This window comes from Danio rerio, chromosome 25 (assembly GCF_052040795.2).
Source record: "Danio rerio strain M-AB ecotype USA chromosome 25, GRCz13ab, whole genome shotgun sequence".
Taxonomy (NCBI): domain Eukaryota; kingdom Metazoa; phylum Chordata; class Actinopteri; order Cypriniformes; family Danionidae; genus Danio; species Danio rerio.
In genome coordinates this window covers 11929380-11944722 of record NC_141045.1, presented here as the reverse complement: position 1 = coordinate 11944722, position 15343 = coordinate 11929380, and the positions used below count along the sequence as shown (strand labels likewise).

General features: G+C 34.3%; 1 protein-coding gene and 1 long non-coding RNA gene across 3 annotated transcripts in view; one reads left to right on the top strand and one right to left on the bottom strand.

The window, feature by feature from the left end:
* The window catches only part of LOC141380907 (uncharacterized), a 30286-nt gene that overhangs the window by 7268 nt on the left and 7675 nt on the right, over nt 1–15343 (top strand). The gene's annotated exons all lie outside the window — the stretch shown is intronic.
* The window catches only part of anpepb.1 (alanyl aminopeptidase, membrane b, tandem duplicate 1), a 16195-nt gene extending 852 nt beyond the window's left edge, over nt 1–15343 (bottom strand). The window contains 19 exon segments of the mRNA NM_001089325.1: nt 4–85; nt 952–1092; nt 1179–1346; nt 3636–3746; nt 3823–3911; nt 4009–4156; nt 4241–4296; nt 5348–5481; nt 6367–6443; nt 7181–7350; nt 7969–8034; nt 8117–8182; nt 8262–8405; nt 8479–8592; nt 9568–9722; nt 10914–11040; nt 11154–11290; nt 14493–14635; nt 14717–15343. Coding sequence (NP_001082794.1) covers nt 4–85; nt 952–1092; nt 1179–1346; nt 3636–3746; nt 3823–3911; nt 4009–4156; nt 4241–4296; nt 5348–5481; nt 6367–6443; nt 7181–7350; nt 7969–8034; nt 8117–8182; nt 8262–8405; nt 8479–8592; nt 9568–9722; nt 10914–11040; nt 11154–11290; nt 14493–14635; nt 14717–15330 — 2742 coding nt within the window. The 5' untranslated portion in view covers nt 15331–15343.

Below are 15343 nucleotides of genomic sequence, written 5' to 3'. Positions count from 1 at the left end.
TACCTGTTTCAGTTCAAACTCAGTGGAGAATCTCTTTGTGACGCCGTTGATCAAATTGGAGAAAGAAAAAGATCCACCTCCATACCTAATGGAGAATTTTAAAAAAAAGTGGAAATGCGTTTACTATATAGAAAACTATGGGCCCTATCATACACCTTACGCAATAAGGCGCAGGACATATTTGGCGCGATTTGTTGCTATTTTTAGACCAGTAAAACCCTCATTTTGAGGTTTTACGCCACTTTGTGGCATATTTTTATATATATATATATATATATATATATATATATATATATATATATATATATATATATATATATATCCATATCTTTATCTATCTATCTATATATATATATATGTATGTGTGTGTGTGTGTGTGTGTGTGTGTGTGTGTGTATGTGTGTGTGTGTGTGTGTGTATATAGAACTGCCTCCATGCCTTCATGTCGGGGAGCTTTTTTAGATTGTTCATGACAATTTGTGCTTGTATAATGTTATTGTTACTAACAGTATTATTTAATATATGCAAATTTATATTTAGTTTAGATTTGTCCATCTGTTGGGTTTTGGAGACGTATGTTATAAGAATAGGAAGTGTTGTTGTATATAACTCAGTTTTTTGAGCACACTTCATTATTATTGTTAATTTATTCATTTGCTTGAAACTAGAACTTAATTTATAAACAGTTTTGAAACAAATATTTGCATTTAAAAAACATAAATATGTAAGGTAATGGATGTTTTCAGTGGAGTCCATACAACACTGTTTCCTCACTCCACAAAAGTAAAGGAGTAAAGAGTAAAAGAATGGAGGAGTCTCGTTCTTTATCCACGCGCTGCAGATGGTCTGTTTAACTGTTTTCTCGCTAGTGAAGACTTTTGCAACATGCGCTTTAGACTTTGCACTTAGAACATTAAATAGAGTCCAAAGTGTTCCAAAGAGTTTACTTACTGGTTGAAAATGTACTCCCAATTGGCTCGAACAAAATCCCAAGCCAATGATTGGCCGCCTACATTGCTTGCAATGCTGACAATGGTAGAAGTAGCATCTTGCTTGCGAATTTTGTTTGCATCCAAAGTGTATTCGAGATACCTGCAACATAACCCGAAGCTCATGTATTTAACTGAATATAATGAGAGATATATACATTTGTTAGTATTAACCTGCCGTGAGCTCACCTGTTCAGTAACCAGGGCTGGGTGGCACATGCCATTGCAGCTCTCAGTTTGTCTTTTTCGGAAGCGACGGAAGTCTTTTCAAACATTTTCCAGGCGAATTCCCACTCTTCAGCACCACCTGCAGCAATGGCACTGCAGTAAACTGTAGACCTCAAGTTGGCATGAATTCTGATGCAGAAAAAAACAACGGTTAAAAAAAGAGTTAAATGGCAGTCTATTGATTCAACGTTTGAATTTTGCAGTCAGTAAATGTACTGAAATACTGCAAAGGCTTAATATGCAGTGGCCCCATAACTTTAAAAATTATTTAAAATCTTTGATGTTCTTTCTGGAGATGTTAAATGTTACTTTTGACCCTGTTGCTAATCATGAAAATGCATACAAACTTTTAACACACTGATGTGTTGCGAAGTTGTGTTTAAGGAAAAAAAGTATTACATATTTGATGTTATTTATTCATTCATTCATTTTCTTTTCGGCTTAGTCCCTTTATTAATCATATATTGCCACAGCTGAATGAACCGCCAACTTCTCCAGCATATGTTTTATGCAGGGGATGCCCTTCCAGCTGCAACCCATCACTGGGAAACACCCATTCACTCTAATTCATATACACACACACTACGGACAATTTAGCTTACCCAATTCACCTCTAGTACATGTCTTTGGACTTGTGGGGGAAACCGGAGCAACCTGATGTTATTTATTTTAATATAATCCACTTCATTACTCATTGCATTTATATAGTGCTTTTTTATACACTCAAAGTGCTTTACACATTGGGGGAATCATTGGGGGGCATTTAATAATTAAAAAAAATACATCTTATATTATTTGACAAATTAAATATTTATACATGTTTTGTAACAACATTATAGACATACTACTTTATACTTTCAAAACTAAGAATTTATAATATTGGCCTACTGTCCCGAGAGCCCTGAGGTCATAAGATCCTTAAGCCTGAGGCTCCCTCCCGTTTGCAGGACGAGAGGGGTAGTTTGAGCTCAGGTAGGTCTCGAGAACTCCCCCCTTTGTTTAAGGGCTGATGGCAGATAATAGTAGAGCTGGTTATGAGCTCGACTATAGTACTAATTAAGATCGATCAATTGACTTATGACACATGTTTTCAACTGTGGAAAGAAAACTGGAGAACCCGGGGCAAAACTCACGCGAGCATGGGAAGAACATGTAAACACACAGAAATGACAGCTGGCTTGTTAAGGATTTGAACCAGTAACATTCTTGCCGTGAGGCAACAGTGTTAACCGCTGAGCCACCACTGAGTGGAAGGGGGGATTCTTCATGGAGAAGATAACTGTAGTAAAACCTCTGGCTATTTATAGTGAGTCAGAAATCATCTGATTAGTGAATCAGGTGTTAGTTAATGCGAGACCAGCTGTGTTCAATCATAATCACGTGCTCCTCTCAAAATTTGTTCATGAATAAACTTCACAGTTGAAATCAAAATTATTAGAATTTTTTCATAGAATTTTAATTCATAGTATTTTATATAATTTGTGTAAGTGATATGAAATGTGTAAGGATTGATGCTAGGATTTTTTTTCATAGTGTTTTCAAAAATATTTTTTTCTTCTGAAGAAAGTCTGATTCCTTTTATTTCGGCTAGAATAAAAGCCGTTTTTAATTTTTTACAAAACATTTTAAGGTCAATATTATTAGCCCCCTTAAACAATATTTTTTTCAACTGTCTACAGAACAAACCATCATTAAACAATGACTTGCCTAATTAACCTTATTAAGCATTTAAATGTCACTTTAAGCTAAACACTAATTTCTTCAAAAATATATTAAAATATCTAGTAAAATATTATGTAATGTCATCATGGCCAAGATAAAAGAAATTAGTTATTAAAATTGTTATATTTAGAAATGTGTTCCATTTAAGCAGAAATTGAGGAAAAGATATACAGGAGGGCTTATAATTCAGGAGGGCTTATGATTCTTACTTAAACTGTATATTATATCAGAGCTATAATAATAATAATATTCTTATGGGGCGTCACAGTGGCACAGTGTGTAGCACGATCGCCTCACAGCAAGAAGGTCAATGGTTCGAGCCCCGGCTGCGTCAGTTGGTATTTCTGTGTGGAGTTTGCATGTTCTCCCAGTCCAAAGACATGCAGTACAGGTGAATTGGGTGTGCTAAATTGTCCGTAGTGTATGTGTGTGTGAATGACAGTGTATGGGTGTTTCCCAGTGATGGGTGGTAGCTGGAAGGGCATCCACTGCATAAAACAAATGCTGTTCATTCCCATGTGGCAACCCCTGATTACTAAAGGGACTAAGCCGAAAAGAAAATGAATGAATGAATAATATTATGTAGCAAGAACTGTATGATCTGCTTTAGTATACATTTTATCATCAATGCTATAATGCGATATAATGTAAAATAGTCAGACACAAAATTTCTGTTTACTCCAGTGTGAAACTTACGGGTTGGCATCTTCATTGTTCATCCACTCTCCGAACCATGATGTAACAAGATCTGTACAATTTTTTAACCCAATGCTGCAGGCAACTCGGAGAGCATTCACTTGATTGTATCTGCAGATACCAAAAAAAGTATGCAATAAATACATATTTATGTAAATATGGTAAATGCTGAATATTCATGACTTACTGTTCAGTATGATTGTCAGGCACACCCTGCCAGTCTGTTAGTTCTGTAAAGTATTCAAACAAGGGTGTCACCTGCTTTCTAATGTATGCCTGCAAACATGAAAACAACATGATTATTAATGTATGTTAACAAATATTTAAAGCTTAGTTTAGCTGGTGTTATTGAAATATCCAGAGACAAACTTACCTGCATGTGGCCGTAAACCTCTGAGCGATCAAACATGAGGTAAAAGTAGTCCAGGTTGTTGAGAGCAGACTGCCATGGCATGTATTCGGTTTCTACATCTAGAAACTCTGTGGTTCTTAGAGCCAAGGTTGTTTTAATAATTCCTGCTCTATAAAGGATAGAGATGATTATTAGTATTTGGACTGACTGGAGATTATACTCAGAATTTTAAAGAATGAAATTGGCATCTTACTTGGCCAGGTTGAAAGCATCATCGATTAGCTGTGCCCGGTTAATAACTGGAATACTCTGAAGGAAATCACATTTAAAAGTAGTTATTATGCTGAATAAAAACAGTATATTAACAATAAACCTTAGCAGGAAAAACACACACGCATAACATGTAGACATTTATGCTGATATTTAATTATTCAATATATTGTGAATATGGACATGCACAATATTGATATCAAGAGCACTTCAAAATATTGTGAATAATTATTTATTATTTAAACTTTCTTTTAGTGTCTTTTAGTAATATCCAGGTTGTTGTATTGGCAGTGGATGATCATTACAGCAACAAATTAAAGATTCATAAGTGGTTTATTTTCACCATCTTCACCTGCATGTGGAACACATATGATTATGTGAATACCCAAATTAAACACATTGAACATCAAATCAAGTATGAAACACATGGAAAATGAATCGCACTTGAAAGAAATGTGGAACACATGAAATATGTAAATCACACGTAAAACAAGCATGGAACACAGATGGAACTTGTAAATCACACTTAAAACACGCATGGAACACAGATGAAACATGTAAATCACACGTAAAACAAGCATGGAACACACATAGAACATGTAAATCACACATGAAACAAAAGTGAAACACACATGGAATGCATGTGAATCATCAGCCTGATCTCACGAGGAAACGTAACTATTTTATTTTTTTGTAAGTTTAGTGGCTAATTCTTATGAATTAGCTACTAAACTGTTTGGTTGTACAAAACTGTATTATTTTAAAAAGGACACCAAACCCCACCCCTTAACCCAACCATGGGGATAATCAAATCTTATTAGATTATACAAATGAGATCGAACAAATTTGTACAAATTAGCCAATAAATCACAAAGAGATAACATTGGAATCACACGAAACGTAGTGTCATGTGAAAAAAAATGTTATCACTTAACTTAAAATAAAATAAATATCACTTAAATAAAAATGTTCCAAAACCAAGTTTCATGCATAATTAATATGTGTTTCCAGTATATTTTATATGTGATTTTAACAGACAAGATGCTCATTTGACACTGGCTGAATTGTTAATAAACATATTTCTCCTTACCTCTCTGGATGTCTGGAGAGCATTAAGCAGGCGTTCCCAGTTTTGCTCATCATAGTTAACCCTGTAGTATCCTACCATGTTGATGTTGGCGAGAACCCACTCATTTGCATTCGTTTTCATGTCATCGAATTGAGCTAAAAGAGAAAAAGCATAGATTTACCGTAAGTAAATGTTGTCTTTTATTGTATTTATCCAAACATGACAAGATATGAATTCTGAAATCGGAAAAAAAAATTGTAACATCATCATCATTCAATTATGTTTTTATTATGGTTTTATAAAGGTTTTGTATGTATCTATATATATATATATATACATTTGAAGCCAGAATTATTAGCCCCTCTTTAATTTTCTTTTTTTTCTTTTTTAAATATTTCCTAAATGATGTTTAACAGAGCAAGGAAATTTTCACAGTATGTTTGATAATATTTTTTCTCCTGGAGAGTCTTATTTGTTTTATTTCGGCTAGAATAAAAGCCATTTTTAATTTTTGAATAAACATTTTCTACAGAATGAACATTCATTAAACAATAACTTGCCTAATTACCCTAACCTGTCTAGTTAACCTAATTTACCTAGTTAAGCCTTTAAATGTCACTTTAAGCTTCATAGAAGTGTCTTGAAAAATATCTAGCAAAATATCATCTGTCATTATGACAAAGATAAAGAAATCCGTCATTAGAAATGAGTTATTGAAACTATTAAGTTTAGAAATGTGTTGAAAAAAAAACTTCTCTCCGTTAAACAGAAATTGGGGGAAAAAATAAACGGGGGCTAATAATTCTGACTTGAACTGTGTGTGTGTGTGTGTGTGTGTGTGTGTGTGTGTGTGTGTGTGTGTGTGTTGTGTTGTGTTGTGTTCTTCATTTACTGTCATTGTATGTAATAGAATATAGAATATAATATGTATCCTTTGTCATATGAAGCATACTAGATGATGGCTGCAATGCCATTTTTTTGCAATGCTGTCACAATATAAATCAATCAATATTAATGTCAGTATCAATCTTAAAACTCACTGTTTTTCTGCAGCAGCCAATACTGGGGTTTTATTGCTTCATTCTTTGTCCATGTAATTGGTACAAACCACTCATAGCTGAAAAATAAAGAATACTGTGATATAGTTATTCCACATTTTTATAAGACAGAATTAATATGTAGGATATATCTTAGAGGGCTTTTAAATTGTTTTCAATTTTAAAATGGTAAACTTTTTGTGTTTTAATTGTTCTTCAACATGACAATGCAGTTTGAGGGCCTATAAAATAATCTATTTTTTATTTTTGGTAAATTATTGCTGCGTAAATTTACACTATTTCAAATAGCCTCCATCAAATGCAAAAAAACTGATCTTGCAAGCTTTGTCAGCACATATTTACACATACTTGTTGTTTTTGCTATACACTAGGCTCTATGCTAATTTTGTTATTGTCAATAATTTGCACACTTAAATTGTTAATTTTCAGTATGTTTATCAGCGTATGACAAACTTTGGAAATTAAATTTTTTCGCTTTTATTCATTTATTTATTTTCCTTCAGCTTAGTTCCTTTATTCATCAGCGGTCACCACAGCAGAATAAACCGCCAACTTATCTAGCATATATATATTTTACACAGTGGATGCCTTTTCAGCTGCAACCCATTACTGGGAAACATCCATACACAGTCATTCACCCATATACACTACGGCCAGTTTAATTAAAACTAAAATGTTCTTTTATATTTTTAAATATAAAAGGGAATTTAGTTTTTAATAGTGACATCCTAGATTTAAAGAATCTGGCAAATCCTGCTGACTAAACTCAGTGATTGATGCTTTTTGTTTGACATACTTGAATTCTGATGGCTCTGGTTTGGTTTCAGGGTCCAATAAGAAGTGCTCCTGTGAGATCTGTCCAGTTACGGTGTTAATAGTGACCACAGGGAAGCCCATTTGAAGAACCCAGCGGTCCATAATATCTTTCACAGATCTGGGGAGTTCAGTTCCAGTCTCGTCCACAGCCTATAACAATTCAGAAATGAGCATTTATTCTCTGTATACAGTTGAAGTCAGAATTATTAGCCCTCCTGACTTTTTAGCCCCCTTGATTAATTGTTCCCCAGATTTCTGTTTAACGGAGAGATTTTTTCAACACATTTCTAAACATAATAGTGTTAACTCATCTCTAATAACTGATTTATTTTATCTTTGCCATGATGACAGTAAATAACATTTTACTAGATATTTTTCAAAACACTTTTATACAGCTTATAGTGACATTTAAAAGCCTAACTATGTTAATTAGGTTAACTAGACAGGTTAGGGTAATTAGGCAAGTTATTGGATATTGATGGTTTGTTCTGTAGACAGTCGACAATAAAATTACCCTAAAGGGGCTAATAATTTTGTCCTTAAAATTGTGTTTAAAAAATTAAAAACTGCTTATTATTATAGTCAAAATAAAACAAATAAGACTTTCTCCAGAAGAAAAAATATTATCAGACATACTATGAACATTTCTTTGCTCTGCTAAACATAATTTGGGAAATATTTAAAAAAGAAAAAACAAATTCAAAAGGGGGCTAATAATTCTGACTTCAACTTTACATAGTTGAACACTCTTGTTAAATTTCGACATACCATTTGAAGATGGTCCCAAAGATCTGTGTACACTGTGTTGTTAAATTTGAAATGTTCCAAGTAGGTCTGTTGAAACAAATCGGTCATGAATGAACAGAACAATAAATTCCTTAAATCAAACCAGTAAATAGTGTACAAACGAACTTACTCTGAGCCCTTGAGTAAACACGTCCTCAGACAGAAAGTTTGATAGCATCCTGAGTACTGATGCCCCCTAGAGGAAAATACTACGTTACAAAAAATAACATTTGCAATCAACATGTTAGACGTTACAAACTTAGCACAAAGTTTACCTTACTGTAGGAGATTGTGTCAAACACTTCGCTAATTTGCTCCGGCCTTTGGACATCCTCTTCTTTAGATGATAAGGGATGAGATGAGGCCAATGCATCAATAGCGAAAACTCGGTGCACATCATTAAGAACGATCAGATCTTTCTGTGAAATTTAAGAGTTTGAAGTTAGCCGTAGCTTTTAGCATTTAGCTTTCGCTTTGGCCTCAAATACTCACAATGTTCCATAATGGCTCAGCTTTATCCGCCCCAAGATATTCCACATAAGAGGCAAAACCCTCATTGAGCCACAGGTCATTCCACCACCTGATAGTCACAAGGTTTCCGAACCACTGGAAATATAGTGAAAATGTTTATTAATGAGAGAAAGCAGCTCGAGCTAACATAGCTACAGTACATATTTGCGGAGAAGTTGCTAAGGATGTCTTATCATTAGTACAAAAACCTATTTTATATATAGTTGTGCTCCGTAAACCCACTCTCAGATCATACAAACATTTTTGAATAAGACTAAACAAATTCATATGAAATAACTATTAAATCAAAAAGTTACGAATTGCCATGGAATTGTTTTTGAGAAAGTTTTAAGTTATTGGTACAGTTCAGTAAAGTATGGGATCAACCCAATCAGTATCATTTACTTCTAATGCAAATGTCATCATGTAGTCAGGGGTGCTCAATCCTGTTCCTGGAGATCTACCTTCCTGCAGATTTCCGTTGCTACCCATATCAAACACACCCGAACAAATTAATTAGGACCTGAACACCACGTGATAATTACAGGCAGGTGTGTTTGATATGGGTAGCAACTGAAATCTGCAGAAAGGTAGATCTCCAGGAACAGGATTGAGCACCCCTGATGTAGATACTTGGCACAAGAAGGCGACAAGCTTTGTTTGAGCCAGGCATGGTTTATTGTTGTACGCCATCATTGTAATATGTTATGTTTCAGCTGTGTATTTAAAAATGGAGCTTGCTGTGTTGTCATTCCCCTAGCTTAATTCACATGCAGGTGATGATTCTCTGTACATTTACATTTAGTCCAATGACAGATGCTTTTGTCTAAAGTGGCTTTTAAATCAGGAGACATTCAGCAAATTATCAAGAAAGACCAATAGAGTTCAGCAGTGAGTCTAGCTCCACTCTTTCCAAAAATGTGTTATGGTATGGTTCGTGTTTTGGTACCTTTGACAATGAAAAACTAATAAATGCATACCGTATTGCACTCCACCAGTGGAAACCGGCCATAATAAGAACATCTGTAAACATTTCACATTTAATTTCCTGTCATAAAAAGTGATTCCTACCTGATGGGCAAGTTCATGGGCTATTATAGTGACGACCCTCTCTTTGTTTCCATTTGAGGACATTTCTTCATCGTACAGCAGGGCTGTCTCTCTGTACGTGATTAAACCCCAGTTTTCCATTGCACCAGCGTTGAAGTCCGGCAGAGCGATTTGATCTGCAAACATTTTGAGGCATGAGTAAAAATGCAGCTAAATTCATTTTAAGGTGAAAATGTAGTCTTTAGGAATTCATAAAATGCAAGGTAATGGCTACCAGCAATTTAAAAGAAACAAAAAATAAACTATATTAATACCTGTGGCACTTGACAATACATTGAGGTTTTAAAAAGTGAACTATTGGTTTGTGCAAGAATTTGAACATTAAAAGCTTAGTTCACCCAAAAATAAAATGTTGTTATTAATCACTCATCCTTATATTGCTTAAAAAATGTGAGACTTTGAAACACAAATGAAGACACATGTTCGTCTTTAATAAAAACAAATGAAGATATTGTAAGTTAGATTTGATAGCTCCCTCTTCCTCTATTGAGAACAATGGTCGCTCATTCAAAGTCCAGAAAATTACCAAAAAAAAAAAAACTTTCGCAAAAATAGATCATATGTCTTCAGTGGTTCAATTGGACTATTATCAAGTGACAAAAATACTTTTTGTAAGCATAAAACACAAATATCAACTTGAATCTGCGGACGATTTTTGCTATTTCTGTGGAGAATTTTGGTGCGCAGATTCCGTGTGGGCGTAGTCATGGTACATTGCTCATAAACTTGCACAATATACTGACACTGAGGAGAATAAATTGTTAAACAAAGTTGTTTTTTCTCCTTTACGGGCACACAAAAGTATTTTTGTAACTTAATAATATTCAGATTGAACCACTTTGGTATTTTATTCCACCTCTTTGGTATTTTATACTTTGAAAGAACTAGGACTGTTGCTGTCTTTGGAGGATGAGGGGGCTCATTTCATTAAAAATATCTTAATTTGTGTTCAGAGGATGAACGAAGGTCGTTTGGAGTAACATGAGCTTGAGTTCTTAATGACTGAAAATCATTTTTTAGGGTGAACTTACCCTTTTATTTTTCATCAGCAGCCACAGGTATTAATTTTGTGTTGCCTGTAGTGGTTTCTTTGACTATAAAAGTGCAGATAGCTGTGGATTATTAATTTATGAATCACTAAAGATCATAATCCTTTTTTAAGTTATACAGAATAAAAAAAGATGTCTTCTGAATGGCTCTAAGTTGAGAAATTAAAAGCAAATGTAAAAGCTTTTCTGTGAAGTATGCTTTTAAATTCTAATAATAAAAATTAATGAATTGAACTTTTTGGGATTTAAGGTTCTTACCTGATTTGGGCAGTGGGTAGGACGAATTGTAATACTCCTCAAAGAATCGGAGAATTTTTCCGGTCACATTGAGTGCATACTCTCCTTGATTTGCATCAATGGCTTCTTTACGTGCAAAAATTCGAATCTGATTAAAAAAATGAATACAAATCGTAAATTAACACATGCTGCTTTCAAATTTTTGCTACATTGAGCAGTAATGTCTTTCTTAAGATTCTGAAGAAATATTAAGTAAATTACCTGCAGATCATCAAGTTTTTGTTCAATGTAGGTGAATTCGCTGACTATAAATGCCAACAAATATGTCGACATTTTTTCTGTGGGTGCGAATGTGGTTTTGGTTAAAGAAATGCCATCCTCTGTAACTGGAATCTCCTCTAAAGAAAGAAAAAGATAGTGAGTGATGAAACATTAACTTTCAAATTTGCTGGAGTCAGTTTGAAGATGTAAGGAAATTAATTGATTTAAGTTAATCTACACTGTAAAAATGCTGAGTTCCACTCAATTCCTTCAACACAAATTGGTTAAGTTAACTTAATTGTTTTTACAAATTGAAGTGGATTGAACATAAAACAATTAAGTTGTCCCCAAAAAAACGTAAGAATTCAACTCGTATTAAATAAGTAGTTTGAACAAGCTGCTAAAGTAATTTTAGCTGTTGTAATAACAAGCTGTTGATGCAACGAAATACTAACAAATGTTTGCTAACTCGCATCATTTTTTGTTTTAGTAAAATCAGATTTGTTCTAATGACGCTTAAGTCTTAACCACACATAGCATAGTAAAGTCAGATTTAATTTAGTAAATCTTGAACTTTGCTCTGTTGTAGTAATGTTGGAAGATCTGATTCATTGTGGTTAATCGGTTCTTGTTGGTAGTTCATTTAAATGAACAAGTTCACATAAATGATTCAGCAATTTGAGCCCATTGGTGTATTTTCTATTAAAGCACACTGTTTTTGGATTTATTCAATATAAATCCTGTTTAGATTTCATTCTCTAATTGAGATTTTGTATAACAAAAATGGTGTGATTGCACCACTGATCTATAATTGAAAAATTTTTTAAAGAACAACCTGTAACAAGTAGACAACCGGTAACAAGCAGAGCTGATGATAAACATAAAGTTTGACTAACAGTCAAAATGGTATAGCTACTTGTTAGATAAGGTTTTTATTTATTTATTTATTTTTGTGTGTGTGTGATCCTGGACCACAAAACCAGTCTTATATAGCTAATGTAATGTAATGTAATGTAATGACCAAAAATACCTTGCACACCCAACATGATCTTATGGCAATTCGTAACTTTTTGATTTAGTGGTCAATTCGTATGAATTCGTAAAATCTCATTCAAACAATGTAGTGTGATTTCGCTTATCCCCCAATGACGGTTGGGTTTAGGGGTGGGGTTGGGTGCCACACCTCCTTTTTAAAATCGCACATTTTTATACGACTGAACTCATGCAAATTTGTACGAATTAGCCACTAAACTGACAAAACATAAAATAATTGTTTTCTCATGAGACCAGGCTGGTACACCAGTGGTTGCCAACCAGTCTATCAACCCGAGCTTTATTACTCTCCTTACAGATCCCAAAAATGACAGAAGAATAAGTACATTTGATTTAACTGCTGTTTTGATTTTCATTACGGTTAACTGCTGCAAACTTCTGTATACAGCTCTCTGCATGTCATTCTTCATGCTCAGAATACTGGAGATAAGCCAAACACATACAATATCCACCAAGAACGGGAAGAGGGATTTGTTTGTACCATACTGAAAGATAAGTGTGTTTGAATATTGGGTAATGAACAACCAATTGTATAATGAAAAATCCATCAAGGTGCAAGATCACACAGAACGAGTTGCCACGCAATTCAATGCAAATGATGTTGTGTGCTTTTCTACTGAAGCAGCCGTTTGCTTTCCTATAACATTGTGAATTGGAGCTGCATGCAAAATATGATGCAAAACTGCAGTTTCAGTTGCAGAATTATGCTTTAATGTTTGTTTTGGTATACTTTTTATAGTATTATTATTTTTAGTTATCTTTGCTTTATTTTTCTGTCAGATTTTTGATGAGTGGATCTTGCATTTCAGCAAAGCTGAAGTTAGGGATCTTATGCTTAAAAAGGTTGTTGACCACTGTTTACTTAAAGAGTGGGTAAATGCATAGCCTTAAAATTGACAAGTTAACTTTACTGAATAAAGTGAGAAAAAAAAGCGTCAAAATGCAGCTTAAAAGCGGCAAAATTACTTTACATTAAAAAGTGAGTAAACGTTTAGCCCTAAAAGCAACACATTGACTTTACTTAAATATAGTGAGTAAACCCAATGTAACTTGGAACAGTTTTTCTAATTTTGCACATAGTTCATTTACTTAATAATTAAGGCAACAGCACTGTAAAAAAATGGCCGTGATTTCAACGGTAAAAAACATGTAAAAATGCTACAGTACAAATCCGTAACATGGTTAACAGTATGTATCCTTAATATAAACGGCAAATAACCATAAATTTACTTTCCCAGAATTCCCTGCATGGCACATAACTTTTTATGCATTTTGTTGACATTAATATGGATCTTTTTAGTTGTTTCCCCATCAGTTATGTACATTAGAGATTTATGTTACATCTAATGTTGATAAACAATGTTTATTTCATTACTTTAATTTTATGCGTGTTACCATACTGGTGTTTAGTAGCTGTGTGAATGACACTGAGCACCTTCTAGATGCTAATACTCTTTTCTGCTTGTGGGAAAAGTTGATTGTGATGAGCATTGGCTCATTATGTAACTTCCTAATCATCACCTGCATGTGGGTGTGCTAACGTGTCTAACTGTGTAACAAAAGATGTGTAGACGTTGGTCATTCAAAATACAGACATATATAAATTAATAAAATACGGTAGTTTACCGTAAAAATGAGAAATTACTTTTACGGTTTGTACCGTGTTTTTAACGGCAAAGTACTGGCAACCACAGCTGCCGTTTTTTTCCCGTAAATTTTACGGATTTATTTTTTACAGTGAGGTTTACTACATTTTTTAAGACAGTTTATCAAGTTCACTAAGTAAATATTATGTTCCGTAAAGATATTTTGTCAACTGTAACTGCGCTTTCCTAAGACAAATTTAAAGGTGATTTTCTTAATGTTTTGATTTTATTGAACCCTCAGATTCCAGATGTTCAAATAGTTGTACAGTATCTCTGCCAACTATTTTTCCACACACAAAAAATTACGTTTCCTGTTTGTTTAAACTACTTAAACAAAATAAGCTAAAACAACACAATTCTTGAGTTTTTTAAGGGTACAACATAATTTGTTTCATGATAAATCCACTTAAAATTGTAATAAAAAAATGAATTTGTTAATTTAATTTCTTCATGTTGTTCCGACTCTAATTGATTGCTTTTTTACTGTGTACATCTTAATAAACCATATACAAGAATGTAAATCTTATGTATTGATACAATTTAGTTTTAAAAAAATTACACTTATAACTGGTTTTGTGGTCCAGGGTCACAAAATATGATTTATCAATCTAGCTAGATTATTGTGTGTAAATTCACATACCGATCACAACGCCATTGGAGAGCGCGACAGTTCCTGGATCATGGAGAAGAACGATGTTGAACACGGCTTTCATTGCTGGTTCATCAAAGCAAGGAAATGCTTTTCTGGCATCCGTTGCCTGCATCTGAGTTGTGGCGACCACTCTGGGAGGAAAAAAAAAAATAATATATAAAGATTTAACTAAATATATGTGAACTTTAAGGATAGAGAGGGCCAAAACTTACTTGAGCACACCATTCTCATCATAATATTCACTCCGGTAAAAGCCACCCAAGTCATCAGAAAGCTCTCCCACGAATTCAGTGTAAAGCTCATAACTTTCCCCAGCAGTTAGTTCTCGATCTAGCCAAATCGCCATGTATTGGGTTTTTGGATGCATTTTAGTTGACACTATGTTAGGAGCTGGATTACCTCCGAGTGCTTTTAAAGTGGTCGAGTCTTTGATGGTCAGCTTATTGGAGTGAATGAGGATCAGATCTGTGTTTTCCACACATCTGAAGACCACACTTGAATCTCCCGTGAAGATGTAAAGTCCCTCAGCGTTCTTCTGGAGCCTCGGCCACAGGGTGACTTTGTAGGTTTCTGGACTGAGAGTTTGAGGAAGCCGCCAATGGTCCCATGGTTCATTGGATGGTGCTGTTGTTGGGACGTTTGTCGTCGCTGGAACATTTGTTGTCGGGCCCTTTGTTGTAGTCGTCTGTTGGTTCTCGATCTCGTTGTTTTTGGACTTCTCTTGGGAATAGACCACAGAAAGGGCGATGATTGTGGCCACCGCTCCTGCGCCTATCACAATCCCTACTATCCCGAGGGTTTTGCTAATGTAGAAACCCTTTCCCATGTTTCAGCAGTCA